Source organism: Gopherus flavomarginatus, chromosome 23, assembly GCF_025201925.1.
Source record: "Gopherus flavomarginatus isolate rGopFla2 chromosome 23, rGopFla2.mat.asm, whole genome shotgun sequence".
In the NCBI taxonomy this organism is placed as follows: domain Eukaryota; kingdom Metazoa; phylum Chordata; order Testudines; family Testudinidae; genus Gopherus; species Gopherus flavomarginatus.
Genome location: NC_066639.1, coordinates 15,598,645 through 15,626,618, shown reverse-complemented (window position 1 = coordinate 15,626,618; position 27,974 = coordinate 15,598,645). Strand labels below are relative to the sequence as shown.

Sequence of the window (27,974 nt, the reverse complement as noted above, 5' to 3'; positions counted from 1 at the left end):
GCGGGGCTGGGCTCCGCACCTCCCCGTGCGCCCTGGTCCCCTCCCCGTGCGCTCTCTCCTCTCCCCCCCACCCCGTGCAGGTGTCGGTGCCTCCTTGCGCGGCCGCTCTCGTCTCTCTGCCCGAGGCGCTCGGGTGGTTTCGGAGCCTTCTCCGCGCCGGGCCGGGCCGGACCGCGCCGGGGAGCCCCGACCTCAGTGGCTGGTTCTCTCCCTCCGTCCAGGATGACGGTGAAACTGGACTTCGAGGAGTGTCTGAAGGACTCTCCCCGGTTCAGGTGGGTCTGACGCTCGGCCGGGGAGTCCGGTTCGGGGCCCGGTTCCGGTCCCGTGCTCCCCTCTCCCCCCGCACTGGTCTCAAACCCTCCCCTTTCCCCGGGGCAGCTTGTGCGCTTTTACGCATCTCTCCGTGCGCCTGGGGCGCCCGTGCCGTGCCAAGCCGTGCCGGGCCGGGAAGCGAGGACAGGAGTGGGGGGCTGGTGGCTCCCCGGCTCTGTAGCGGGGGGCTGGAGCAGGGTCCCCTGGGACCTGGCCCTCTGTAAACGCTGGTTAAATTTTTTGTCTGGGTGGGAACAGGCTGTTCCCAAGCTGGTTTATTGTGGGGGGCAGGTTGAGCTGTTGGGGAACCCCTCGGCCAAACAGCCCCCCCAATTTAATCTCTCGGGGGGGAGAGCCTGGGGGGGCTGGGAGCCATCTCCCTCGGGGTGAAACCGGGGGGTGATCTGTCTTAGGGAGGGGTACTGGGGGGCTGTGAGGTGACCCCCTCACTTGCCCCCTGTGCCACCCCCCTGTAGTTCTCCACTCCACCTCACCCCCCGTCCCCTCTCTAGGTGTCCCCCCCTGCACACATTATCCATCCCTCTGCTCTTCCCTGCCCCCCTGTGTCCCCCCTCCCATACAGCCAGCACCCCACGCCTGCTCATAACACATTTCCTGCGGGTGTCTTCCAGACGCCAGTGAGCCCACGTGGCGTGAGGTTCCCCCCCCACACACACACACACACGCACACCCTGAAGCAAGGAGGGCAGGAAGCAGCCGGTGCGCAAGGTGCTGCGCAACCCGAAGGGCCGGAAACCAGAGCTGTGGCCGGGGAGGATGAGCAATTGGGGGCAGGGAAGACACGGCTCCCCCACAGGGATCCGGGACCCTGGGGACAGGGGAGGGAGGGACAGACACACACGCCTCTCCCCCCAGAGGGGATCAGAGCTCTGGGGCAGGGGACAGAGGGACAGATACACACCGCCCCCCACCCCCTGAGGGGATCAGGGCTCTGGGGCAGGGGACGGAGGGACGGAAACACACGGCCCCCTGCGGGGATCAGGGCTCTGGGGCAGGGGACAGAGGGACGGACACACACGGCCCCCCAAGGGGATCAGGGCTGTGGGGCAGGGCATGGAGGGACGGATACACACGGCCCCCCCGAGGGGATCAGGGCTCTGGGGCAGGGGATGTAGGGATGGACACACAGCCCCCCCACAATGGGGATCAGGGCCCCAGCAGGCCCAGAGGGCAGGGAGGGGTTTGTAGCCAGGGGCCGAGCATGGCTCTGCCTGCCTGGCTGCGTCTCCACGCCCCAGTGCCGCTTTGGGGATGGGGGCGTAGCTACCCCCTCCCGAGATCTGTGTCCCTCGGGGGGCATCCCTCGCTCTAACACACAGACACACACAGACAACACACACACATACACACACAGACAACACACACACACACGTCCCCCTTCTGTGTGCATGTGTGTATTGAATCTCTCTCATACACCCGCAAACACACACACCATGTCCCCCTCGAGAGTGTCTCTCTCTCCCAGCCACCCCCCCCTGCCCCCGATACCAGCTCGGAGATGGGGCTGGCCACTTTCCCCACCTCCCCACCCAAATCTGCTGCCACTTCCCTCCCTCACCCTCCTTTTTGGGGGGCAGGAAGAGGGCATGAGACCCCCAGTGCATGCTGGGATGGCTGGGACCATCTTGGCCCCCTGAGCCAGCCAGTCCCCCTCCTGGGGCCGGATGGGAGCCAGCAACCCCCAGAGGGGACAGGCCCCTGCCCCATTCCCCACCCCAGAGAACGTGTCTCCCATGATCCTCTCTGCTCGCGTCAGGGGTGGTTTTGCAGGGTTTATTTTTTCCATTTCCAAAATGGTCCTCGCCCACCCCCCTCCCCGTAACTGGTGTGGGGGGGTTGCCAGGCGACAAGGGGGGGTGACAGGAAGTGGTTGTGGGGCTGGTGAAGGTAGCAGGGCCAGGCCGGAAAGAAGTGACCGCAAGGGAGAGCGAAAGGCGGCTCCTGGGGTGGGGGTGGGGATGGGTGCTGCCAATTTACGCCCCCGCCCCCGGGAAAATACCTCTCCTTCCTCAGCCCCCGTTGACCCCCCAGGAACCCTGTCCCCTACCCCATTGATCCCTGACACGCCCGGGAACCCCCCCACCCCATTGGGCCCTGCCACCCCCTCCCGTCCCCCATCTCCTAGTGAGTCCTGATGTCCCCCACCCTCCCTTGTGGCCCCCAAATGGCCCCCCAGCAGTTGACCCCCACAGCACGCCCCACTCTCCCTGCCCCCTGGGACCCTGATCCCTTCCCCAGCCCCCTGCCCCTGGGGAACCCCAATCCCCGCCTAGTCCCTGGCCCCACCAGCTGCCCCTTCTCCCCTGCTGCCACAGGGCACCTGCTCCTGGGGTAACAAAGTGCCCCCCCTCCGTGTGCTGTGGGAGGTTGGGGGCGGCTGTTAGCGACCCCCAAATCCTCCTTTAACCCCATCCTGCCCCCCCAGGGCTGCCGTCGAGGGGGTGGAATGTGATGTCTTTGAGCTGGAGACGCGGCTGGAGAAGGTGAGGTGGGGGGGTGGGGATGGGACCCAGGTGTCCTGGTGTCCATAGAGCTGCCCTGGGAGGCTGGAGGGGGGGGGGTAGGAGGCAGGTTCTGGGGGGCTGGATGGAGGGCAGGGGGGTTAGTTCAGGGGGGCTGGATGGAGGGCAGGGGGCTGGTTCTGTGGGGATGGAGGGAAGGCGGGGGGCTGGTTCTGTGGGGATGGAGGAGAGCAGTGGGGTTAGTTCTGGGGGCTGGATGGAGGGCAGGGGCTGGTTCTAGGGGGCTGGATGGAGGGGGCACTGGGGTTAGTTCTGGGGGAGCTGGATGGGGGCAGGTGTCTGGTTCTGGGGGGCTGGATAGTGGGTGGGGGCTGGATGGAGGGCGGGGGGCTGGTTCTGAGGGGCTGGATGGAGGGTGGGGGCCTGGGGGGCTGGATGGAAGGCAGGGCAGGGCTGGTTCTGGGAGGCTGATAGTGGGTGGGGGGCTGGATGGAGGGCAGTGGGGTTAGTTTGGGGGGCTGGATGGAGAGGGGTAGTGGGGTTAGTTCTGGGGGAGCTGGATGGGGGCAAGTGTCTGGTTCTGGGGGGCTGGATAGTGGGTGGGGGACTGAATGGAGAGCAGGGGGCTGGTTCTGGGGGACTGGATGGAGGGCAGGGGGCTGGGTCTGGGGGGCTGGAGGGAAGGCAGGGTGGGGCTGGTTCTGGGGGGCTGATAGTGGGGGGCTGGATGAAGGACGATGGGGTTAGTTCTGGGGGGCTGGATGGAGGGTGGGGGGCTGGTTCTTGGGAGCTGGATGGAGGGCAGCGGGGTTAGTTCTGAGGGGCTGGAGGGGGACAAGGGGATGGTTCTGGGGGGGCACTGGTTGGGGGGAGAGGCACAAGGGGGGCCCAGGCTGCATGTGGCTGACCCCCCCGTCTCCCCGACAGCTGCTGAAACTCTGTGGGGCCATGCTGGATTCGGGGCGTCAGTACTGTGCCGCCAGCAAGGCCTTCGTCGGGGGGGTGCGCGACCTCTCCCAGCATGCCCAGGGGGACGCCATGATGAGCGTGAGTCTCCCCACCCCCACCCCGGTTGGGCTGGGGGGTCCGAGAGGCCGATTCAGGGGGATCTGGGGCTGGGGGAGCCTGGGGGGAGGATTCAGGGGGACCTGGAGCTGGAGGGGCCCATGGGGCTGATTCAGGGGGATCTTGGGCTGGGAGGGGCGTGGGGCTGGGCTGGGGGGGCCAGTGGGGCCAATTCAGGGGGGTCTGGGGCAGGGGGCTGATCTGGGGGGCTCTGTTTGTGGCACTAGCTCCTGTCCCCCATGGGGCCCTGAGCCAGCTGGGGTGGGGGGTGCTCCAGTCCTGCCCCTCCCCCCCACGCAGCTTCCCTAGGGGCACGGGGAGGGGGGCTCAGCTGGGAGCGCTGGCCCCCCACCCCCCAGCAGGCAGTGCTGGCCCCCATGCCCCAGTGCAGCACTAGGGGGTGCTGTAGTGCAGGTTCTCCTTGGCCTGGGGAACTCACTGCCACATGACGCTCTCTCTCTTAAGGGTGCAAAGAGGAGGGGCTTGGCCTCAGGGCCGGGGAATCACCTTGGGTGGGTAACGGTACAGGGGCATTGACACCCAGCAGCTCGGGGAGGGGGCCCTGTGGGCCCCTCACTCACCTTCTGCCCCTCTTTCTGCCCCCCCAGGAGTGCCTGGAAAAATTCTCCGACAGCCTCAACCAAATGATTGACAACCAAGTGGTGAGAGATGCTCCCCCCATTCACCCCCAAGACCCTGTCCCCCAACACCTCTGACTCCTCCCCCCTCCAGCTGGGTCCCCATCTCCGTCCTGCTCTAGGTTTCTCTGCCCCTTTCCCCTGGGGGGCCCTCTCTCCCCTCCCACCTGCCCTGGTCCAGCCCCCGCCTCCTTGGGACCCCATTCCCCAATGTCCCCCTGGCACCTTTCCTGATTTGGGGGTGTGGGGGTGAACCCCAAATAGTGTCATCCGGCTCGATCTCTCCCAGGGACCCCCAACTATCTCAGACCTTTTCTCACTCCCCCCGGGGGTTCGCCCCAATCTCTGAGCCCCTCCCTCCTTTTTCCCTGGGCCCCCCAATCTCTGACCCCCTCTCCATCTCTCTGGGAGTTCCCCCAATCTGACCCCCCTCCCTCCCCTCTTGCCTGGCCCCCCCATCTCTGATCTCCTCCTTCCTCTCTCTGGGTGTTCCCCCAATCTCTCACCCCCTCCCTCCTCTCTCCCCGGGACCCCCCAATCTCTGATCCCCTCTTTCCTCTCTGGGGGTTCCCCCAATCTCTGACTCCCTCTACTTTCCCCTGGGGGTTCCCCCCAATCTCTGACCCCTGCCTCCTCTCTCCCTGGGCCCCCCAATCTCTGACCCCTTCTCCCTCTCCCAGCTGTTCCCCCCAATCTCTGATCCCTCTCCTTCCTCTCTCCCCAGTCTCCCCAATCTTTCACCGCTGAGCCCACGAAGCTGTGACACCCCCAATCTCTGACACCCCCACCCCTTTCCCGGCTCGTTGCAGGAGCTTCTGGACAGCACCCAGCAGTCGTCCCGGCAACACATCCATACCCTGGTGAAAGAGTGAGTTTGGGGGGGGCTAGGGGGGCAGGAGGATGGGGAGGCTTCCCAGGGGTATCTGTGAGGGGCAGTTTTGGGGAGGTGCAGGGTAGATGGTTAGGGCTGTGGGGGGGGGCGAGAGGTTGGAAACAGATGAAGGGGAGCATTGTGGGGGTGCCCTGATGATCGGGGGGGCTGGGTGGATTTAGGATGAGGCGCCTGGAGTCGGGGGGAGAGGGCTGGATTTGGAGTTGGGGGCTGGTTGGGAGTGGGGAGGCAGGCTGGGTTCTGGACGGGGTGGGAGGGGTGCCGATTCTGGCTTGGGGGGCAGCGAGGGCCTGGGTTTGGGGGGACCAGGTTGGGGGGGCCAGATTCAGGGTCCCCCCTGACCCCCCGCTGTCCCAGGGACGTGAAGCGGTTCAGGGAGGCGCGGAGGGAGTTCGAGCGGGGCAGCGAGGGGCTGGCCAGCGCCTTGCACCACAACGCCGAGGTGCCACGCCGGAAGCAGCACGACGCGGAGGAGGCTGCCCTGGCCCTGCAGGCCGCCCGCACCAGCGCCCGCGCCCGCGCCCTCGACTACGTCCTGCAGGTGGGCACCGGGGCACGTGTGTGTCTGGGATGGGGTGTGTCAGAAAGGGACCCTGGCGGCTCCGGTCAGCACCGCCGACAGGGCCGTAGAGTGTCCGGTCGGCGGCCTGGCAGGGCTAGCAGGCTCCTCGGAAGAACCCAGCACATCCCTGCTCCGGCTCCTATGCGTAGGGGCAGCCAGGAGGCTCCTCGCGCTGGCTCCGCCCCAAGCACCACCCCCAGAGCTCCCATTGGCCGGGAACGGCAGCCAATGGGAGCCGCAGGGGCAGAGCCTGCGGAGGGGGCAGCGCGCAGAGCCGCCGGGCTGCCCCTCCGCGTAGGAGCTGGGGAGGGGATGTGCCGGCTGCACCACCTGGAGCCTGCACCCCTGACACCCTCCTGCACCCCAAACCCTTCATCCCGAGCGCCATACCAGAACCTGCATCTGCAATCAGAGCCCTCAGCTCCTCCTGCACCCCAATCCCCAGCCCGGAGCCCCCTCCTGCACCCCAATCCCCTGCTGCAGCCCAGAGCCCCCTGCCGCAGCCCGGAGCCCCCTCCTGCACCCCAAACCCCTCATCCCCAGCCCCACACCAGAACCTGCATCTGCAATCAGAGCCCTCAGGTCCTCCTGCACCCCAATCCCCTGCCCCAACCCGGAGCCCCCTTCTGCACCCCAATCCCCTGCCCCTGCTGCAGCCCAGAGCCCCCTGCCACAGCCCGGAGCCCCCTGCTGCACCCCAAACCCTCATCCCCAGCCCCACACCAGAACCTGCATCTGCAACCAGAGCCCTCAGCCCCTCCTGCACCCCAATCCCCAGCCCGCAGCCCCCTCCTGCACCCCAATCCCCTGCCCCTGCCGCAGCCCGGAGCCCCCTCCTGCACCCCAATCCCCTGCCCCGCCGCAGCCCAGAGCCCCCTGCCGCAGCCCGGAGCCCCCCTCCTGCACCCCAAACCCCTCATCCCCAGCCCCACACCAGAACCTGCATCTGCAACCAGAGCCCTCAGCTCCTGCACCCCAATCCCCAGCCCGGAGCCCCCTCCTGCACCCCAATCCCCTACCCCCGTCCAGATCCCCCTCCTGCACGCTAATCCCCTGCCGCAGCCCAGAGCCCCCTCCTGCACCCCAATCCCCTGCCCCTGCTGCAGCCCAGAGCCCAGTGCCCCAGCCCAGAGCCCCCTCTTGCACCCCAATCCTCTGCCCCTGCTGCAGAGCAGAGCCCACTGCCCCAGCCCAGAGCCCCCTCTTGCACCCCAATACTCTGCCCCCGCTGCAGCCCAGAGCCCACTGCCCCAGCCCAGAGCCCCCTCCTGCACCCCAATCCCCTGCCCCTGCTGCAGCCCAGAGCCCACTGCCCCAGCTCAGAGCCCCCTCTTGCACCCCAAACCCCTCATCCCCAGCCCCACACCGGAACCTGAATCTGCACCCAGAGCCCTCAGCTCCTGCACCCCAATCCCCTGCCCCAACCCGGAGCCCCCTCCTGCACCCCAATCCCCTGCCCCTGCCGCAGCCCAGAGCCCCCTGCTGCAGCCCGGAGCCCTCTCCTGCACCCCAATCCCCTGCCCCTGCCACAGCCCAGAGCCTCCTGCCGCAGCCCGGAGCCCCCTCCTGCACCCCAAACCCCTCATCCCCAGCCCCACACCAGAACCTGCATCTGCAATCAGAGCCCTCAGCTCCTGCACCCCAATCCCCAGCCCGGAGCCCCCTCCTGCACCCCAATCCCCTGCCCCTGCCGCAGCCCAGAGCCTCCTGCCGCAGCCCGGAGCCCCCTCCTGCACCCCAAACCCCTCATCCCCAGCCCCACACCAGAACCTGCATCTGCAATCAGAGCCCTCAGCTCCTGCACCCCAATCCCCTGCCCCAGCCCGGAGCCCCCTCCTGCACCCCAAACCCCTCATCCCCAGCCCCACACCAGAACCTGCATCTGCAATCAGAGCCCTCAGCTCCTGCACCCCAATCCCCTGCCCCAGCCCGGAGCCCCCTCCTGCACCCCAAACCCCTCATCCCCAGCCCCACACCAGAACCTGCATCTGCAATCAGAGCCCTCAGCCCCTCCTGCACCCCAATCCCCAGCCCGGAGCCCCCTCCTGCACCCCAATCCCCTGCCCCAGCCCGGAGCCCCCTCCTGCACCCCAAACCCCTCATCCCCAGCCCCACACCAGAACCTGCATCTGCAATCAGAGCCCTCAGCTCCTGCACCCCAATCCCCTGCCCCAGCCCGGAGCCCCCTCCTGCACACCAAACCCCTCATCCCCAGCCCCACACCAGAACCTGCATCTGCAATCAGAGCCCTCAGCCCCTCCTGCACCCCAATCCCCAGCCCGGAGCCCCCTCCTGCACCCCAATCCCCTGCCCCAGCCCGGAGCCCCCTCCTGCACCCCAATCCCCTGCCCCTGCCGCAGCCCAGAGCCCCCTGCCGCAGCCCGGAGCCCCCTCCTGCACCCCAAACCCCTCATCCTCAGCCCCACACCAGAACCTGCATCTGCAGTCAGAGCCCTCAGCCCCTCCTGCACCCCAATCCCCTGCCCCTGCTGCAGCCCAGAGCACCCTGCCGCAGCCCGGAACCCCCTGCTGCACCCCAAACCCCTCATCCCCAGCCCCACACCAGAACCTGCATCTGCAACCAGAGCCCTCAGCCCCTCCTGCACCCCAATCCCCAGCCCGCAGCCCCCTCCTGCACCCCAATCCCCTGCCCCTGCTGCAGCCCAGAGCCCCCTGCCGCAGCCCGGAGCCCCCTCCTGCATCCCAAACCCCTCATCCCCAGCCCCACACCAGAACCTGCATCTGCAACCAGAGCTGAGGCTCCTGCACCCCAATCCCCAGCCCGGAGCCCCCTCCTGCACCACAATCCCCTACCCCAGTCCAGATCCCCCTCCTGCACCCCAATCCCCTACCCCCGTCCAGATCCCCCTCCTGCACGCTAATCCCCTGCCGCAGCCCAGAGCCCCCTCCTGCACCCCAATCCCCTGCCCCTGCTGCAGCCCAGAGCCCAGTGCCCCAGCCCAGAGCCCCCTCTTGCACCCCAATCCTCTGCCCCTGCTGCAGAGCAGAGCCCACTGCCCCAGCCCAGAGCCCCCTCCTGCACCCCAATCCCCTGCCCCTGCTGCAGCCCAGAGCCCAGTGCCCCAGCCCAGAGCCCCCTCTTGCACCCCAATCCTCTGCCCCTGCTGCAGCGCAGAGCCCACTGCCCCAGCCCAGAGCCCCCTCCTGCACCCCAATCCCCTGCCCCTGCTGCAGCCCAGAGCCCACTGCCCCAGCCCAGAGCCCCCTCCTGCACCCCAATCCCCTGCCCCTGCTGCAGCCCAGAGCCCCCTGCTGCAGCCCGGAGCCCTCTCCTGCACCCCAAACCCCTCATCCCCAGCCCCACACCAGAACCTGCATCTGCAACCAGAGCCCTCAGCTCCTCCTGCACCCCAATCCACAGCCCGGAGCCCCCTCCTGCACCCCAATCCCCTGCCCCTGCCGCAGCCCAGAGCCCCCTCCTGCACCCCAAACTCCTCATCCCCAGCCGCACATCAGAAACTGCATCTGCAATCAGAGCCCTCAGGTCCTCCTGCACCCCAATTCCCAGCCCGGAGCCCAGAGCCCCCTGCCCCAGCCTGGAGCCCCCTCCTGCACCCCAAACCCCTGCCCCTGCTGCAGCCCAGAGCCCCCTGCCGCAGCCCAGAGCCCCCTCCTGCACCCCAAACCCCTCATCCCCAGCCCCACACCAGAACCTGCATCTGCAACCAGAGCCCTGAGCTCCTGCACCCCAATCCCCAGCCCGGAGCCCCCTCCTGCACCCCAAACCCCTCATCCCCAGCCCCACACCAGAACCTGCATCTGCAATCAGAGCCCTCAGCCCCTCCTGCACCCCAATCCCCAGCCCGGAGCCCCCTCCTGCACCCCAATCCCCTGCCCCAGCCCGGAGCCCCCTCCTGCACCCCAAACCCCTGCCCCTGCCGCAGCCCAGAGCCCCCTGCCGCAGCCCAGAGCCCCCTCCTGCACCCCAATCCCCTGCCCCAGCATGGAGCCCCCTCCTGCACCCCAATCCCCTGCCCCAGCCCGGAGCCCCCTCCTGCACACCAATCCCCTGCCGCAGCCCGGAGCCCCCTCCTGCACACCAATCCCCTGCCGCAGCCCGGAGCTCCCTCCTGCACCCCAATCCCCTGCCGCAGCCTGGAGCTCCCTCCTGCACCCCAAACCCCTCATCCCCAGCCCCACACCAGAACCTGCATCTGCAACCAGAGCCCTCAGCTCCTGCACCCCAATCCCCAGCCCGGAGCCCCCTCCTGCACCCCAATCCCCTGCCCCTGCCGCAGCCCAGAGCCTCCTGCCGCAGCCCGGAGCCCCCTCCTGCACCCCAAACCCCTCATCCCCAGCCCCACACCAGAACCTGCATCTGCAATCAGAGCCCTCAGCTCCTGCACCCCAATCCCCTGCCCCAGCCCGGAGCCCCCTCCTGCACCCCAAACCCCTCATCCCCAGCCCCACACCAGAACCTGCATCTGCAATCAGAGCCCTCAGCCCCTCCTGCACCCCAATCCCCAGCCCGGAGCCCCCTCCTGCACCCCAATCCCCTGCCCCAGCCCGGAGCCCCCTCCTGCACCTTAATCCCCTGCCCCTGCCGCAGCCCAGAGCCCCCTCCTGCACCCCAATCCCCTGCCCCAGCATGGAGCCCCCTCCTGCACCCCAATCCCCTGCCCCTGCCCCAGCTCGGAGCCCCCTCCTGCACCCCAATCCCCTGTCCCTGCCACAGCCCAGAGCCCCCTGCCACAGCCCGGAGCCCCCTCCTGCATCCCAAACCCCTCATCCCCAGCCCCACACCAGAACCTGCATCTGCAACCAGAGCTGAGGCTCCTGCACCCCAATCCCCAGCCCGGAGCCCCCTCCTGCACCACAATCCCCTACCCCAGTCCAGATCCCCCTCCTGCACCCCAATCCCCTACCCCCGTCCAGATCCCCCTCCTGCACGCTAATCCCCTGCCGCAGCCCAGAGCCCCCTCCTGCACCCCAATCCCCTGCCCCTGCTGCAGCCCAGAGCCCAGTGCCCCAGCCCAGAGCCCCCTCTTGCACCCCAATCCTCTGCCCCTGCTGCAGCGCAGAGCCCACTGCCCCAGCCCAGAGCCCCCTCCTGCACCCCAATCCCCTGCCCCTGCTGCAGCCCAGAGCCCACTGCCCCAGCCCAGAGCCCCTTCTTGCACCCCAAACCCCTCATCCCCAGCCCCACACCGGAACCTGAATCTGCACCCAGAGCCCTCAGCTCCTGCACCCCAATCCCCTGCCCCAACCTGGAGCCCCCTCCTGCACCCCAATCCCCTGCCCCTGCCGCAGCCCAGAGCCCCCTGCTGCAGCCCGGAGCCCTCTCCTGCACCCCAAACCCCTCATCCCCAGCCCCACACCAGAACCTGCATCTGCAACCAGAGCCCTCAGCTCCTCCTGCACCCCAATCCCCAGCCCGGAGCCCCCTCCTGCACCCCAATCCCCTGCCCCTGCCGCAGCCCAGAGCCCCCTCCTGCACCCCAAACTCCTCATCCCCAGCCGCACATCAGAAACTGCATCTGCAATCAGAGCCCTCAGGTCCTCCTGCACCCCAATTCCCAGCCCGGAGCCCAGAGCCCCCTGCCCCAGCCTGGAGCCCCCTCCTGCACCCCAAACCCCTGCCCCTGCTGCAGCCCAGAGCCCCCTGCCGCAGCCCAGAGCCCCCTCCTGCACCCCAAACCCCTCATCCCCAGCCCCACACCAGAACCTGCATCTGCAACCAGAGCCCTCAGCTCCTGCACCCCAATCCCCAACCCGGAGCCCCCTCCTGCATCCCAATCCCCTGCCGCAGCCCAGAACCTCCTGCCGCAGCCCGGAGCCCCCTCCTGCACCCCAAACCCCTCATCCCCAGCCCCACACCAGAACCTGCATCTGCAATCAGAGCCCTCAGCCCCTCCTGCACCCCAATCCCCAGCCCGGAGCCCCCTGCTGCACCCCAATCCCCAGCCCGGAGCCCCCTCCTGCACCCCAATCCCCTGCCCCAGCCCGGAGCCCCCTCCTGCACCCCAATCCCCTGCCCCTGCCACAGCCCAGAGCCCCCTGCCGCAGCCCAGAGCCCCCTCCTGCACCCCAATCCCCTGCCCCAGCATGGAGCCCCCTCCTGCACCCCAATCCCCTGCCCCAGCCCGGAGCCCCCTCCTGCACACCAATCCCCTGCCGCAGCCCGGAGCTCCCTCCTGCACCCCAATCCCCTGCCGCAGCCCGGAGCTCCCTCCTGCACCCCAAACCCCTCATCCCCAGCCCCACACCAGAACCTGCATCTGCAACCAGAGCCCTCAGCTCCTGCACCCCAATCCCCAGCCCGGAGCCCCCTCCTGCACCCCAATCCCCTGCCCCTGCCGCAGCCCAGAGCCTCCTGCCGCAGCCCGGAGCCCCCTCCTGCACCCCAAACCCCTCATCCCCAGCCCCACACCAGAACCTGCATCTGCAATCAGAGCCCTCAGCTCCTGCACCCCAATCCCCTGCCCCAGCCCGGAGCCCCCTCCTGCACCCCAAACCCCTCATCCCCAGCCCCACACCAGAACCTGCATCTGCAACCAGAGCCCTCAGCCCCTCCTGCACCCCAATCCCCTGCCCCAACCTGGAGCCCCCTCCTGCACCCCAATCCCCTGCCCCATCCCGGAGCCCCCTCCTGCACCCCAATCCCCTGCCCCTGCCGCAGCCCAGAGCCCCCTCCTGCACCCCAAACCCCTCATCCCCAGCCGCACATCAGAAACTGCATCTGCAATCAGAGCCCTCAGGTCCTCCTGCACCCCAATTCCCAGCCCGGAGCCCAGAGCCCCCTGCCGCAGCCCGGAGTTCCCTCCTGCACCCCAAACCCCTGCCCCTGCTGCAGCCCAGAGCCCCCTGCCGCAGCCCGGAGCTCCCTCCTGCACCCCAATCCCCTGCCCCAGCCCGGAGCCCCCTCCTGCACCCCAAACCCCTGCCCCTGCTGCAGCCCAGAGCCCCCTGCCGCAGCCCGGAGCTCGCTCCTGCACCCCAAACCCCTCATGCCCAGCCCCACACCAGAACCTGCATCTGCAACCAGAGCCCTCAGCTCCTGCACCCCAATCCCCAGCCCGGAGCCCCCTCCTGCACCCCAAACCCCTCATCCCCAGCCCCACACCAGAACCTGCATCTGCAACCAGAGCCCTCAGCCCCTCCTGCACCCCAATCCCCTGCGCCAGCCCGGAGCTCCCTCCTGCCCCCCAATCCCCTGCCCCATCCCGGAGCCCCCTCCTGCACCCCAATCCCCTGCCCCTGCCGCAGCCCAGAGCCCCCTCCTGCACCCCAAACTCCTCATCCCCAGCCGCACATCAGAAACTGCATCTGCAATCAGAGCCCTCAGGTCCTCCTGCACCCCAATCCCCAGCCCGGAGCCCAGAGCCCCCTGCCGCAGCCCGGAGTTCCCTCCTGCACCCCAAACCCCTGCCCCTGCTGCAGCCCAGTGCCCCCTGCCGCAGCCCGGAGCTCCCTCCTGCACCCCAAACCCCTCATCCCCAGCCCCACACCAGAACCTGCATCTGCAACCAGAGCCCTCAGCCCCTCCTGCACCCCAATCCCCTGCGCCAGCCCGGAGCCCCCTCCTGCACCCCAATCCCCTGCCCCAGCCCCCTCCTGCACCCCAATCCCCTGCCCCATCCCGGAGCCCCCTCCTGCACCCCAATCCCCTGCCCCTGCTGCAGCCCGGAGCCCCCTCCTGCACCCCAATCCCCTGCTGCAGCCCGGAGCCCCCTCCTGCACCCCAATCCCCTGCCCCAGCCCCCTCCTGCACCCCAATCCCCTGCCCCAGCCCGGAGCCCCCTCCTGCACCCCAATCCCCTGCCCCATCCCAGTGAAAATGAGCGAGTGAGGTAGGGTGGCAGGAGGGAGCGAGGGGCGGGGGAAATGGAGTGAGCGGGGGCGGGGCCTTGGAGAAGGGGCGGGGCGTGGGCGGGGTCTCAGAGGAGGGGCGGGGCAGGGTGTTGGGTTTTGTGTGCATAGAAAGTTGGCAACCCTTGTCTGGGACGGGTGGGGTTGTGGGAGGCCGGGAAGGGAGAGGGGCCCGGGGTGGGTGGGGGGATCTGGGGGGCAGGAAAAAGGGAGGGGCCTGGAGTGGGGGGGATCTGGGGAGCAGAGAAGGCAGAAGGGCTGAGGTGGGAGGGCCCTGGGGGATCTGGGGGGAAGTGAGAGGAGTCCAGGGTGGGGATATCTGGGGGGCAGAGTGTCCTGGGATGGGGCTGGAACTGGGGGAGCAGGAGATAGGCTGGGGTCTCTGGAACTGGGGGTGTCTCTGGGAGGCTCGGGGGCTTCCTAGGACTGGAGGGGCAGAGGGGGAGGGAGGGGGCTGGAGCCCCTTTGGGGCAGGGCTGGGAGTGGCGAGCTTAGGGGGGCTCAGCCCCCTGTTCTCTCCAGAATTGACCAGAGTTGCCCCCCCTGCCCCCCAGATCAACGTGATCCAGTCCAAGAAGAAATTTGAGATCCTCCAATTTGTGAGTCGGGTGATGGTGTGGGGGGGGGCAAGAGGTAGGGGTTGTGGGAACGGGGGGGGGCTGTGAGGGAAAATGGAGGGATTGGGGTCTGTGGGGGAGGAGATCTCTGGGGGACAGGGAGTATGAGGGAGTCCTGGGGGGGGGTCTGTATCTGGGGAGCTGGGCAGGGTGTGGGGGGCTCTGAAAGGCATTGGGGGGGCCATCAGGGGGATGGAGGGATAAAGAAGCTGGTGGGGGGCAGGGTACAGCGGGGAGCATGTGGGGGGCCCATTGGGGGCAGGATGCAGGGGTGGGGGCAGTGTGTGGGGGCAGGATTGGGGAATGTAGGGTTGGGGGTTCAGGGTGGGGGCAGTGCGAAGGGGCAGGAAGGGGGCTGTAGGATGGGGGATGGGGCAGTGCGGGGGGGCTGTGGAATGTGGGGCTTCGGGGGGGCAGTGCAGGGGGCCGTGGGGAGGGGGGTACAGAGTGAGGGCAGTGCGGAAGGGCAGGAAGGGAGGTTTGAGGGGGCAGGGAGGGGGATCTGTGGGATTGGGGGGCAATGCATAGCCAGGCTGTGACCCCCCCCCATCTGCCCCTTAGATGCTGGCGCTGATGGACGCCCAGGCCTGCTGCCTGGAGCAGGGGCACCGGCTGGCAGAGCAGCTGGAGAAATACCGCCGGGAGCTGGGCGCCCAGGTGGGGGAACTTGTGGGGCAGAACTGAGGTGTGGGGGGGCAGAGAGATACGAGGGGGCAGGGGACAGGTCCGGAGGGGGCCGAGGAGGGCGGGGCTATGGGAGGGGGCGGTGACTTCCCACCGGGGGCCATGCAGCAGACAGGATGCCGGCGCTCACATCCCAGCCGGCGGCGCGGGGCCCGGGGCCTCCTCTGCCCGGAGAACAGGCCCCCACCCCGGGGAGCCTGCGCCCGCGGCCTTCGAACCCACCTCGGCCAGGTGGGTGCAGGACTCCTGGGTTCTTTCCCAGCTCTGGGAGGGGAGTGGGGGCTGGTGGGTTAGAGCAGGGGTGCTTGGAGCCAGGACTCCTGGGTTCTCTCCCCAGCTCTGGGAGGGGAGTGGGGGCTGGTCAGATAGAGCAGGGGGGCTGGGAGCCAGGACTCCTGGGTTCTCTCCCAGGCTCTGGAAGGGGAGTGGGGGCTGCTGGGTTAGTGGCAGGGGGGGATACAGTGTGGGGGGGTGAGCTGTTGGTGGGAGGTCATAGGCTGCATGGTGAGCATGTAATGGGGAATCAGACACCCCTGGATCTAGCAGCTGTGGGGGGGAGGGGTTCACCTGGGCGATTTCACGCGCCCCCCCACCCCATAGACAACTACAGCAGCTGCCAAGTTTGACACTCGCTTGGCCGCTTCCTGTTTTCACTTCAGGTTTCCTGCCCGGTGACCTCTGACCCCCCCCCCGACTTGGGGGGGTTCCTCCTGGGGCGGTGGCGGGGGGGATGTAGGCTTGGTCCCTTCCCAGCCCAGATGTTCAGGGGTGTGGGGAGGGGACGGGGAGTTGTGGAAAAATCGACAGGGCTCAAATGCCAGGCACAGAAGCTGTGGGGAGAGAACCCAGGAGTCCTGCTCCTGCCCTCCCCTGCTCTAACCACCAGCCCCCACTCCCCTCCCAGAGCAGGGGAGAGAACCCAGGAGTCCTGGCTCCCAGCCCCCCCTGCTCTAACCACCAGCCCCCACTCCCCTCCCAGAGCCGGGGAGAGAACCCAGGAGTCCTGGCTCCCAGCCCCCCCTGCTCTAACCCACCAGCCCCCGCTCCCCTCCCAGAGCCAGGGAGAGAACCCAGGCGTCTGGGCTCCCAGCCCCCCCTGCTGTACCCCACCAGCCCCCACTCCCCTCCCAGAGCCAAGGAGAGAACCCAGGCATCCGGGCTCCCAGCCCCATGCATGGCCGGGGCAGGGGGTATCTGGGAAGTTCACCCGCCATCCTTTGCCCTCCGCAGCTGCACCAGCTGGTCCTGGAGTCCGCGCGGGAGAAGCGGGACATGGAGCAGAGACACGCCATGATCAAACAGAAGGTGGGGGGGGCTGGGGGCAAGTGTCGGGGGGAGGGGGCCTCTGGTGGGGGGGGCTTCTGGGGAGAGACAGCTATGGGGTGCAGTGGGAGGAGCCTGTGGGCAGGGGGTGTGGCTACCATATGGAGGGGTGGGGCCTGGGCCAGTGAGCGTGTGCTGGGGGAATATACTGGGGTGGGGGCTGGTTCTGGGGGGGTAAGCCCTGGGGGTTTGTGGGCGGGAGCAGGGCTGGCTATGGGGCAGAGGGGGCAGCGGCTGGTGAGCTGAGGTCTGGAGTGGGTGGGGGCAGTGCTGGTGTAGGGGAGCAAGACCCAGGTGGAGGCGGGGCTGCAGCTGGTGGGGTGGGGGTGGGGCTCGGTAGGATGGAGGCGGGGCTGGTGGGGTGGGGGCAGGGCTTGGTGGGGCAAGGGCGGGGCTGCGGCAGCTGGGGCGGGGCCATGGGAGGAGGGAACCTGGCTGGGGCTAGTGGGGCAGGGCCTTAGGGTTATGGGCGGCTCTGCTTGGGGGGGGGGGTGGGCTGGGGCGTGGGGCCCTGGGAAGGCAGGACCATAGGGGTGGATGTCGAGGCGGGGCTGTGGCTGGTGCGGTGGGGGCGGGGCTCGATGGGGTGGAGGCGGGGCTGCGGCTAGAAGAGTGGGGCGGGGCTCGATGGAGTGGAGGCGGGGCTGTGGCTAGGAGAGTGGGGGCGGGGCTCGATGGTGGTGGAGGCGGGGCTGTGGCTAGGAGGGGGCAGGGCTCGGTGGTGGTGGAGGCGGGGCTGTGGCTAGGAGAGTGGGGGCGGGGCTCGATGGTGGTGGAGGCGGGGCTGCGGCTAGGAGAGTGGGGCGGGGCTCGATGGGGTGGAGGCGGGGCTGTGGCTAGGAGAGTGGGGCGGGGCTCGATGGGGTGGAGGCGGGGCTGTGGCTAGGAGAGTGGGGCGGGGCTCGATGGGGTGGAGGCGGGGCTGTGGCTAGGAGAGTGGGGGCGGGGCTTGGTGGGGTGGAGGCGGGGCTGTGGCTAGGAGAGTGGGGGCGGGGCTCGATGGGGTGGAGGCGGGGCTGTGGCTAGGAGAGTGGGGCGGGGCTCGATGGGGTGGAGGCGGGGCTGTGGCTAGGAGAGTGGGGCGGGGCTCGATGGGGTGGAGGCGGGGCTGTGGCTAGGAGAGTGGGGGTGGGGCTTGGTGGGGTGGAGGCGGGGCTGTGGCTAGGAGAGTGGGGGCGGGGCTCGGTGGGGTGGGGGCGGAGCCCTGGGGCGAGGGCAGGGCTGTGGAGGGGGGCGGCCCTGGCCCCAGCCCCCCAGTAACAGCCCTGCCCCCCCAGGACCTGTCCCAGGACGAGGCGGTGCTGGAGGGGCGCGGGGAGGCGCCGGACGGGGTGGTGATGGAGGGGTACCTCTACAAACGAGCCAGCAACGCCTTCAAGACGTGGAGCAGGTCAGAGAGCCCCCCCTTTGCCCCTCCAATTCCCCCCACGCCCCCCCAATTCCCCCCACGCCCCTCCCGACTCCCCTGCCCCCCATGCGCATCCGCATCGTCCGGGGTCCCGGAGACCCACACGTCCCTCCCCCAACCCACCTCCTTCCCCTCCCACCCTCCCCGCCCCCTTATGGCACTCCCCCCCCAGGTGGGGGGCTGTGTGCCCCTAACCCCTCTCCCCCCCACTGACAGCCCCCCCGCTCTCCGCCAGGCGCTGGTTCTCCATCCAGAGCAATCAGCTGGTGTATCAGAAACGGGCCAAGGTGAGTGGGGGCATTTGGGGGAGGAACTGGGGGGGCCCCCAAGAAGTGGGGGGGACGGGGCCCGGCCAGGGGTGAGTTTGGGGTGCTGTCTCTCTGTAGCAGGGAGGGGGCTGGTCTCAGCCTGCCTGGGGGTGTTGAGGGGGGCTTTCCTCTCTGCCCCCCCATAGGCAGGGTTTGGGGGGGCTATGGGGTAGCATCTCTCTGTCCCCCCCAGGACGCGCTGACGGTGGTGGTGGAAGATCTGCGGCTCTGCACCGTCAAACCCTGCCCCGACCACGAGCGGCGCTTCTGCTTCGAAGTCGTCTCCCCCTCCAAGTAAGTCCTGCCCCCCCGCCGCCCCCCAAGCCTCCCTGCTGCCCCCCCTTCGTCGGTGCCAAGCCCCTACCCCCCACACTGCGCCTCCCCAGCCCCCCCCGTCACCCTCTTCCTCTCCCCCTGCTCAAGCTGGGATTCCCGCCCCCCCTCTGGCTGGGGAGAGGGGGCCCCACGGAGCCCCCCCTCACGCCCCATGTCCCCCCCCCGCAGGAGCTGCCTGCTGCAGGCCGACTCGGAGAGACACCAGCAGGCTTGGCTGACCGCCGTGCAGAACAGCATCGCCTCGGCCTTCAGCGAGGGGCGGGCCGAGCCCCCCGGCCAGGTACGGACCCCCCCGGGAATCCCCCATCCCCTCGGCCTTCAGCCAGGGGCGGGCCGAGCCCCCCAGCCAGGTACGGATCCCCCCAGGACCCCCCCGTCCCCTCCACCTTCAGCCGGGGGTGGGCCGAGCCCCCCGGCCAGGTACAGACCCCCCTGGGGCCCCCCCATCCCCTCCACCTTCAGCCAGGGGCGGACCGAGCCCCCCGGCCAGGTACAGACCCCCCTGGGGCCTCCCCATCCTCTCGGCCTTCAGCCGGGGGCGGGCTGAGCTCCCCAGCCAGGTACAGACCCCCCTGGGGCCCCCCCATCCCCTCCACCTTCAGCCGGGGGTGGGCCGAGCCCCCCGGCCAGGTACGGACCCCCCCGGGAATCCCCCATCCCCTCGGCCTTCAGCCAGGGGCGGGCCGAGCCCCCCAGCCAGGTACAGACCCCCCCGGGAATCCCCCATCCCCTCGGCCTTCAGCCAGGGGCCTGCCAAGCCCCCCAGCCAGGTATGGACCCCCGGGGCCCCCCCATCCCCTCAGCCTTCAACCAGGGGTGGGCCAAGCCCCCTGGCCAGGTACGGACCCCCCGGGGCCCCCCCATCCCCTCAGCCTTCAGCCAGGGGAGGGCCAAGCCCCCTGGCCAGGTACGGAGCCCCCCGGGGCCCCCCATCCCCTCAGCCTTCAGCCAGGGGGCGGGCCGAGCCCCCAGGCCAGGCATGGACCCCTGGGACACCCCAGGAGCCCCCCTTCCCCTCCGCCTAGGAGTAAGGGGGCTGCGGGTGGGCAACATGGGGGCTGTAGGGGTAGGGGGAAGGGGAGGCTGCGGTCAGAGAGCAGGGGACACCGTAGGGGAACGGGGCTGCAGGTATGGGAAGGGGGGGCCTATGGGTGGGGAGCAGGGGGCACTATGGGGGAAGGGGGGCTGCGGGTGTGGGAAGTGGGGGCTGCGGGCGGGGAGCGGGGGACACCATGGGGGAAGGGGGGCCTGCGGATGGGGAGCGGAGACCCCAGGCAGCCCCCTAACCCCCTCGTTCCCCCCCCCAGCACCCGGAGCGCCCGGCCTCGCTGGTGGGCGGCACCCTGGAGGCGTCGGGCCGGGGCCCGCGGGCGGGCGGGGACAAGCGGGTGCTGGACCAGGTGCAGCGGCTGGAGGGGAACGCGCAGTGTTGCGACTGCCGGGAGCCCGCGCCCGAGTGGGCCAGCATCAACCTGGGCATCACGCTGTGCATCGAGTGCTCCGGCATCCACCGGTACCCCCAAACCCCCCTGGTGCCCCCCTGTACCCCTCGGTACCCCCCAATGCCCTCCGATACCCTCCTGAACCCCGATCAAACCCCGCTCCGCCCGCCTGGGCATCACGCTGTGCATCGAGTGCTCTGGCATCCACCGGTACCCCCTGTACCCCTCGGTGCCCTCCTGTACCCCTCGATGCCCCCCTGTACCCCTCGGTGCCCCCCAATGCCCTCCGATACCCTCCTGAACCCTGATCGAACCCCGCTCCACCCGCCTGGGCATCACGCTGTGCATCGAGTGCTCCGGCATCCACCGGTACCCCCTGTACCCCTCGGTGCCCCCCTGTACCCCTCGGTGCCTCCCAATGCCCTCCGATACTCTCCTGAACCCCGATCGAACCTCGCTCCGCCCGCCTGGGCATCACGCTGTGCATCGAGTGCTCCGGCATCCACCGGTACCCCCAAACCCCCCCGGTGCCTCCCCCCGGTGTCCCCCTGTACCCCTCAGTGCCCCCCAATGCCCTCCGATACCCTCCTGAACCCCGCTCTGCCCGCCTGGGCATCACGCTGTGCATCGAGTGCTCCGGCATCCACCGGTACCCCCAAACCCCCCCGGTGTCCCCCTGTACCCCTCGGTGCCCCCCAATGCCCTCCGATACCCTCCTGAACCCCGCTCTGCCCGCCTGGGCATCACGCTGTGCATCGAGTGCTCCGGCATCCACCGGTACCCCCAAACCCCCCCGGTGTCCCCCTGTACCCCTCAGTGCCCCCCAATGCCCTCCGATACTCTCCTGAACCCTGATCGAACCCCGCTCCGCCCTCCTGGGCATCACGCTGTGCATCGAGTGCTCCGGCATCCACCGGTACCCCCAAACCCCCCTGGTGCCCCCTGTACCCCTCGGTGCCCCCCAATGCCCTCCGATACCCTCCTGAACCCCAATCGAACCCCGCTCCCTCCGCCTGGGCATCACGCTGTGCATCGAGTGCTCCAGCATCCACCGGTACCCCCAAACCCCCCTCGGTGCCCCCCTGAGCCCCCCTGTACTCGATGCCCCCCAATGCCCTTCTGAACTCCGATCTCCCCTCTCTCCCCCCGTCTGGGGATCACGCTGCGCATCAAGTGCTCCGGCATCCACCGGTACTCCCAAACCCCCCAGGTCACCCCCTGAGCCCCCCTGTACCCGTCGGTGCCCCCCAATGCCCTCCGATACCCTCCTGAACCCCGATCCAAACCCGGTTCCCCCCGCCTGGGCATCACGCTGTGCATCGAGTGCTCTGGCATCCACCGGTACCCCCAAACCCCCCTGAGCCCCCTTATACCCCCAGTGCCCCCCAATGCCCTCCTGAACCCCGATTTCCCCCTGCCTGCGCATCACACTGTGCATCGAGTGCTCCGGCATCCACCGGTACGCCCAACCCCCCCCCGGTGCCCCCCATACCCCCGGCCCCTCACTGTACCCCCATCTCCCCATTACCCCGATCTCCCCCTTCCCCTCTCCCCGTGCATCCACCAGTACCTCCTCCCCACCCCCTGATCTCCCCCTGTAGCCCCCCAGCCCGGCCATCGAGCGCTCCGGTGCCCGTGGGCATTGGGGGGCAGCTGGGGGGGATCCCCTCTGAGCCCCCCCTGGCTGACACCCCACCCGCTGTCTGTCACAGGAGCCTGGGGGTCCATTTCTCCAAGGTTCGCTCCCTGACGCTCGACTCCTGGGAGCCGGAGCTCGTCAAGGTAACAATGGGGGGAGGGAATCACTCCGGGGGGGCAATGGGGGTGGGTTTAAGGGGGGGCTGTTTGCCTAGGAACTCATCCCCCCCCCCGCACGTTGGTGGCTCGCGAGGTCCGGTTGCTGGGTCGGGACCCTCCATGGATGGGTGGGGGGTCAGGGCTTGCGGAGGAGGAGGGATTCAACATCTGGATTGTGACTGGCCCCCCCGTGTGTCCCTCCCCCCCCAGCTGATGTGCGAACTGGGGAATGGAGCCCTGAACCGCATTTACGAGGCGCGTGTGGACGAGATGACCGTCAAGAGACCCCAACCCGGCTGCTCCCGGTGAGGCCCCCCCCGGCCCTCCCCGCAGCGCCCCCTTGAACCCTCCAGCCCCTCCCTCGTTCCCTCCCCCAGTGAGGCCCCCTTGGCCCCAGCCCCACCTGCCTTCCCTCTCCAGTACCCCCCGAGCCCCCCGGCCCCTCCTCTAGCCAGGCTGCTTATGGTGAGAGCCCCCCCCACGTCCACAACCCCCCCCGTACAAGGCTATGTGTGTCCCCCCGCCCCCTCTCACCCCCTCTGTGGGCTCCCCCCACAGGGCAGAGAAGGAGAGCTGGATCCGGGCCAAATACGTCGAGAAGAAATTCATCACCAAATTGCCAGAGGCACGGCTGAGCCGGGGGGGCCGCCGTGGCCCCTCTGACCGGGACCGGCCCCCCCGGCCCCCTCTCAAGCCCAAACCAGGCAGCATTGGCCGGGCTCCAGGTACCTGATTGGGGGGGGGGGGTTTGTGGGATCCTGGGGAGGGGGGGATCCTGTGGGGCTCGAGGCGGGGTGTGTCTAACCCAGCCCCCTTCATTGGCCCCTGCAGAAGCAGGGAGGGTGGTGCGGCTGGGTTAGGGGGGCAGTGTAGCTGTGGGGGGCAGTGTGGCTGGGTTGGGGGGGACGTGGGGCTGTGAGAGGTGGTGTGGCTGGGTAGGGGGGATGTGTGGCTGTGGGGGGGCGGTGTGGCTGGGTTGGGGGGCTGTGTGGCTGGGTGGGGGGGTACGCGTGGCCGGATTCGGGACTGGGTGTAGCCTGGTGGACATGGCCGGGTGGCCCCCTGTCCCTGACAGCGCCCCCCCTCTTTTCCCTGCCCCAGAGCTGGGGGAGGCCGGCTCCCCCCCTGAAGACCTGCGCAGCCTCCACCCGGGGGCGCTGCTCTACTGGGCCGCCGGTCACCAGAACCTGCCCACCATGGCCGACGCCCTGGCACACGGCGCCGACGTCAACTGGGTCAACACCGCCGAGGAGAGCCGGACCCCCCTGCTGCGGGCCGTGGCTGTGGTAGGTGGGGGGACGGGGCTTAGCTGGGGGGGGGGGCGTTAACCCCTTGTGCCCCTGGCTCACCCCGACTCTCCCCCTCCCCAGAACTCCCTGCTGGCCTGCGAGTTCCTGCTGCAGAACGGAGCCAACGTCAACCAGGCGGACAGCGCCGGGCGGGGGCCCCTGCACCACGCCACCATCCTGGGCCACACCGGGTAGGTGCGGGGGGCTGGGGCCCACCCAGTAGGTCAGAGGGGCTGGGGCCCGCCCGAGAGGTCAGAGGGGCTGGGGCTCACCCAGTAGGTCGGGGGGGTGGGGGCCGCCCGAGAGGTCAGGGGGGCTGGGGGCTCACCCAGTAGGTCGGGGGGGTGGGGGCCGCCCGAGAGGTCAGGGGGGCTGGGGCCCACCCAGTAGGTCAGAGGGGCTGGGGCCCGCCCGAGAGGTCAGAGGGGCTGGGGCTCACCCAGTAGGTCGGGGGGGTGGGGGCCGCCCGAGAGGTCAGGGGGGCTGGGGCCCACCCAGTAGGTCAGGGGGGCTGGGGCCCGCCCGAGAGGTCAGTGGATCTGGGGCCCGCCCGAGAGGTCAGGGGGGCTGGGGCCCACCCAGTAGGTCAGAGGGGCTGGGGCCCGCCCGAGAGGTCAGGGAGGCTGGGGCCCGCCCAGTAGGTCGGGGGGGCTGGGACCCGCCCGAGAGGTCAGGGGGGCTGGGGCCCACCCAGTAGGTCAGGGGGGCTGGGGCCCGCCCGAGAGGTCAGTGGATCTGGGGCCCGCCCGAGAGGTCAGGGGGGCTGGGGCCCACCCAGTAGGTCAGAGGGGCTGGGGCCTGCCCGAGAGGTCAGGGGGGCTGGGGCCCGCCCAGTAGGTCAGGGGGGCTGGGACCCGCCCGAGAGGTCAGGGGGGCTGGGGCCTGCCCGAGAGGTCGGGGGGCTTGGGCCCACCAAGTAGGTCAGGGGATCTGGGGCCCGCCCGAGAGGTCAGGGGGGCTGGGGCCCACCCAGTAGGTCAGAGGGGCTGGGGGCCGCCCGAGAGGTCAGGGGGGCTGGGGCCCACCCAGTAGGTCAGGGTGACTAGGGCCCGCTGGAGAGGTCAGGGGGGCTGGGGCCCACCCAGTAGGTCAGGGGGGGTGGGGGCCGCCGGAGAGGTCAGGGGGGGTGGGGGCCGCCGGAGAGGTCGGGGGGGTGGGGCCCACCCAGTAGGTCAGGGGGGCTGGGGGCCGCCCGAGAGGTCGGGGGGGTGGGGGCCCGCCCGAGAGGTCAGGGGGGCTGGGGCCCACCCAGTAGGTCAGGGGGGCTGGGGGCTGTCCCAGAGGTCAGGGGGGCTGGGGGCTCCCTGAGAGGTCAGGGGGGGTGAGGCCCGTCCAAGAGGTCGGGGGGTGTAGGTCAGGGGGGCTGGGGGCCCACCCAGTAGGTCGGGGGGGTGGGGGCCGCCCGAGAGGTCAGGGGGGCTGGGGGCCCACCCAGTAGGTCAGGGGGGTGGGGGCCCGTCCGAGAGGTCAGGGGGGCTGGGGGCAGCCAGAGAGGTCAGGGGGGCTGGGGGCTGCCCCAGAGGTCAGGGGGGGTGGGGGCCACCCAGCCAGGAGGGATAATTCCTGGGGCTGCTGTTCCACACCTGGCCACTAGACGGCGCGGTGGCGCCAGCACCGACGCCCTGGTGGCACCCGCCACCCCTGGGGTGCGCCGGCGGCGAAGCTAAGCAGGGCCGGGGCCGTGTTCCCCGCCTGGATGGGGGACCTTGCCCCGCCTCTCACGGCTCTGCTCTCTGCTAGGCTGGCCTGCCTCTTCCTCAAGCGGGGGGCCAATCTGAACGCGGTCGACACGGAGGGGAAGGACCCGCTCTCCATCGCCATAGACACGGCCAACGCTGATATCGTCACCCTGTGAGTTCCCCCCCCCCCCCCGGGGTTGGGGGGTGGGGGATGCTGATGGAGGGGGAGGGGTGAAGCAGGGAGATGGGGGTGCGGAACGTGTCTCATTTTCTGCCCCTCCCACCCCACCGCCCCCTGCAGGCTGCGGCTGGCCAAGATGCGGGAGGCGGAGGTCGCGCAGGGACAGTCAGGTGGGTGTCTTGTCCTTGGGGTCCAGGGCTGGGCTAGCGGGTGCTGTGGGACAGGACTGGGGGGCAGGGGCAGAGCTGGGGGGACAGGGCCAGGCTAGCAGGGGCTGTGGGACAGGACTGGGGGGCACTGGCAGAGCTGGGGGGGCAGGGCCGGGCTAGCAGGGGCTGTGGGGCGCGACTGGGGGGCACCCGCAGAGCTGGGAGGGCAGGGCTGGGCTAGCAGGGGCTGTGGGGCAGGACTGGGGGGCACTGGCAGAGCTGGGGGGGCAGGGCTGAGCTAGCAGGGGGCTGTGGGGCAGGACTGGGGGGCACTGGCAGAGCTGGGGGGGCAGGGCTGAGCTAGCAGGGGGCTGTGGGGCAGGACTGGGGGGCACTGGCAGAGCTGGGGGGGCAGGGCCGGGCTAGCAGGGGCTGTGGGACAGGACTGGGGGGGGCAGGGCTGAGCTAGCAGGGGGCTGTGGGGCAGGACTGGGGGGCACTGGCAGAGCTGGGGGGGCAGGGCTGAGCTAGCAGGGGGCTGTGGGGCAGGACTGGGGGGCACTGGCAGAGCTAGGGGGGCAGGGCTGAGCTGGTAGGGGGCTGTTGGTCGGGAGTGAGGGGCACCGGCAGAGCTGGGGGAGCAGGGGGCTGTGGAGCGGGACTGGGGGGCACTGGCAGAGCTGGGGGGGCAGGGCTCAGCTAGCAGGGGGCTGTGGGGCAGGACTGGGGGGCACTGGCAGAGCTGGGGGGGCAGGGCTGAGCTAGCAGGGGGCTCTGGGGCAGGACTGGGGGGCACTGGCAGAGCTAGGGGGGCAGGGCTGAGCTGGTAGGGGGCTGCTGGTCGGGAGTGAGGGGCACCGGCAGAGCTGGGGGAGCAGGGGGCTGTGGGGCGGGACTGGGGGGCACTGGCAGAGCTGGGGGGGCAGGGCTCAGCTAGCAGGGGGCTGTGGGGCAGGACTGGGGGGCACTGGCAGAGCTGGGGGCAGGGCTGGGCTAGCGGGTGCTGTGGGGCAGGACTGGGGGGCACTGGCAGAACTGGGGGCAGGGCTGGGCTAGCAGGGGCTGTGGGGCAGGACTGGGGGGCACTGGGGGGGCAGGGCTGAGCTAGCAGGGGGCAGGGGCAGAGCTGGGGGGGGCAGGGGACTGGGGGGCAGGACTGAGGGGCACCGGCAGAGCTCGGGGGGGTAGGGGGCTGTGGGGTGGGACTGGGGGGCACCAGCAGAGCTGGGAGGGCAGGGCTGAGGTGCAAGGGGGCTGCGGGTTGGGAGTGAGGGGCACCGGCAGAGCTGGAGGGGCAAGGCCGGGCTAGCAGGGGGCTGCGGGGCGGGACTGGGGGGCACTAGCAGAGCTGGGAGGGGCAGGGGGCTGTGGGGCGGGACTGGGGGGCACCTTGCCCCACTCCTACGCCCTGTGCCCTCGCAGGCGACGAGACCTACCTCGACATCTTCCGGGACTTCTCCCTGATGGCGTCCGACAACCCCGAGAAGTTGACCCGCCGAGACCTGAAACTCACCACCCTCTAGGCCCCCCCCCGGGGGGGGGGCCGCCGAGCCACCATCCCCTTGTGTATGTGTGTGCAGGTGGGGGGGGGGATCCCCTCCCCCACTCCTGGATCCTCCCCCTTCCCCGGCTGGGAGGGGCAGCGAAGCAGCAGGGACTCCCCCCCACCCCTATCCCTGGCTGCTTTGTTAATGACCATAATCCCCCCTGCACCCCCGTTCTTCTGCTGCTTTGATGTGACTCTTCGTTAGGGGGCGGTAGGGGGTAGGGGCCGATCTCCTCTTCTGCCCCCCATCACAGGCCCCCAGGTCACTCTCTCATTGTAAGGCAGGGGCTTCTCCCTCCATCCACCTCCATTATGGGGCAGGGGCTAATCCCATGTCCCCACCCTCCTATTTATTGTTTCTATGGGACCATCCTCCCTCTTCGTCGGTTTAACCCCCCCACGTACATGCATGTGGCCCCCTTCCTCCGGTTGAGGTGTCTTCTGAGGGGGGGCGTCTTTGAATGGAGGGGAAGGGGGAGCCCCCCACCAGGGGAGTAGTGGGAGCTCCGGGCATCTGTACAAAGCTGGCGTGCAATAAACAGACCAGGCTGGAATATCAGCTCTTGCTTCCACCTTTGGGCGGGGCGGCCGGTTACCCATGGACCCCTGGCCCGGCGCTGAGATGCAGCCACCTCTGGGGCGGGGCGGCCGGTTATCCAGGGACCCCTCGCCTGGCGCTGAGATGCAGCCACCTCTAGGGTGGGGCGGCTGGTTACCCAGGGACCCCTCGCCCGGCACCGAGATGCGGCCACCTCTGGGGCGGGGCGGCGACTGACACAGGGATCCGGTTGCCACGGCAGTGCCAGATTTATCGCCTGTTTCTCCATCTCGCCACCAGGTGGCGGTGTTGTCCCTGCATCGCCGCCCCACAGCATTCTGCCCCTAGAGAGCAGCGCTGGGTTGACCCTAGGGCAGTGGTCCCCAACCTTTGTGGGACCAGTAGCACATGTATGTTTTCAGAAGAGCGTGACGGGTGCCAACAATTTTTCAAGGCTTATTTTGTATTTATACATTAAACAATACAAAAAAAATTAATATTACATCATATATGATTCCAGAGAGAGACGCTGGAGAAAAGCCACCAGGACAGAGAACACCAATGCCCGCAGCCCTGGAGTCCTCTGTCCCCAGCAGGCGCGGGACCCCAGAATCTCTTCTCTGCTGGGCACTAGGTGCGCCCGGCACCTGCCGGGGACCGAGAACACCAGCGCCCGCAGCCTGAGTCCTCTGTCCCCAGGAGGTCCCCTGGTGGGCACTAGGCGGGCGCACATAAATGCCCTGGCGGGCGCCATGGCGCCCATGGGCACCACGTTGGAGACCACTGCCCTAGTGGCTGGAGGAGGCGGCATCTCACCCAGCCCGGTCACTGGCGTTCCCAGGTGGGCACGGCCTCCCCCTGCTCTAACCACCAGCCCCCACTCCCCTCCCAG

At 69.5% G+C, this 27,974-nt stretch overlaps 1 protein-coding gene across 1 annotated transcript; it reads left to right on the top strand.

Annotated features, from left to right (window-relative positions):
• The first annotated feature begins 3 nt into the window (after positions 1-3).
• ACAP1 (ArfGAP with coiled-coil, ankyrin repeat and PH domains 1) lies at positions 4-27,103 on the top strand. Its single transcript, XM_050933551.1, has 22 exons — positions 4-275; positions 2,762-2,819; positions 3,726-3,845; positions 4,472-4,525; positions 5,311-5,369; positions 5,751-5,934; positions 14,340-14,384; positions 14,964-15,059; positions 16,317-16,391; positions 17,687-17,799; positions 18,053-18,104; positions 18,319-18,419; positions 18,630-18,741; positions 19,769-19,974; positions 21,616-21,685; positions 21,911-22,005; positions 22,259-22,425; positions 22,802-22,986; positions 23,071-23,180; positions 24,730-24,840; positions 24,970-25,019; positions 26,421-27,103. Exons 1-22 carry the CDS (start codon positions 223-225, stop codon positions 26,519-26,521), a joined length of 2,217 nt encoding a protein of 738 aa, XP_050789508.1. The 5' UTR covers positions 4-222; the 3' UTR covers positions 26,522-27,103.
• The last annotated feature ends 871 nt before the right edge of the window (positions 27,104-27,974 follow it).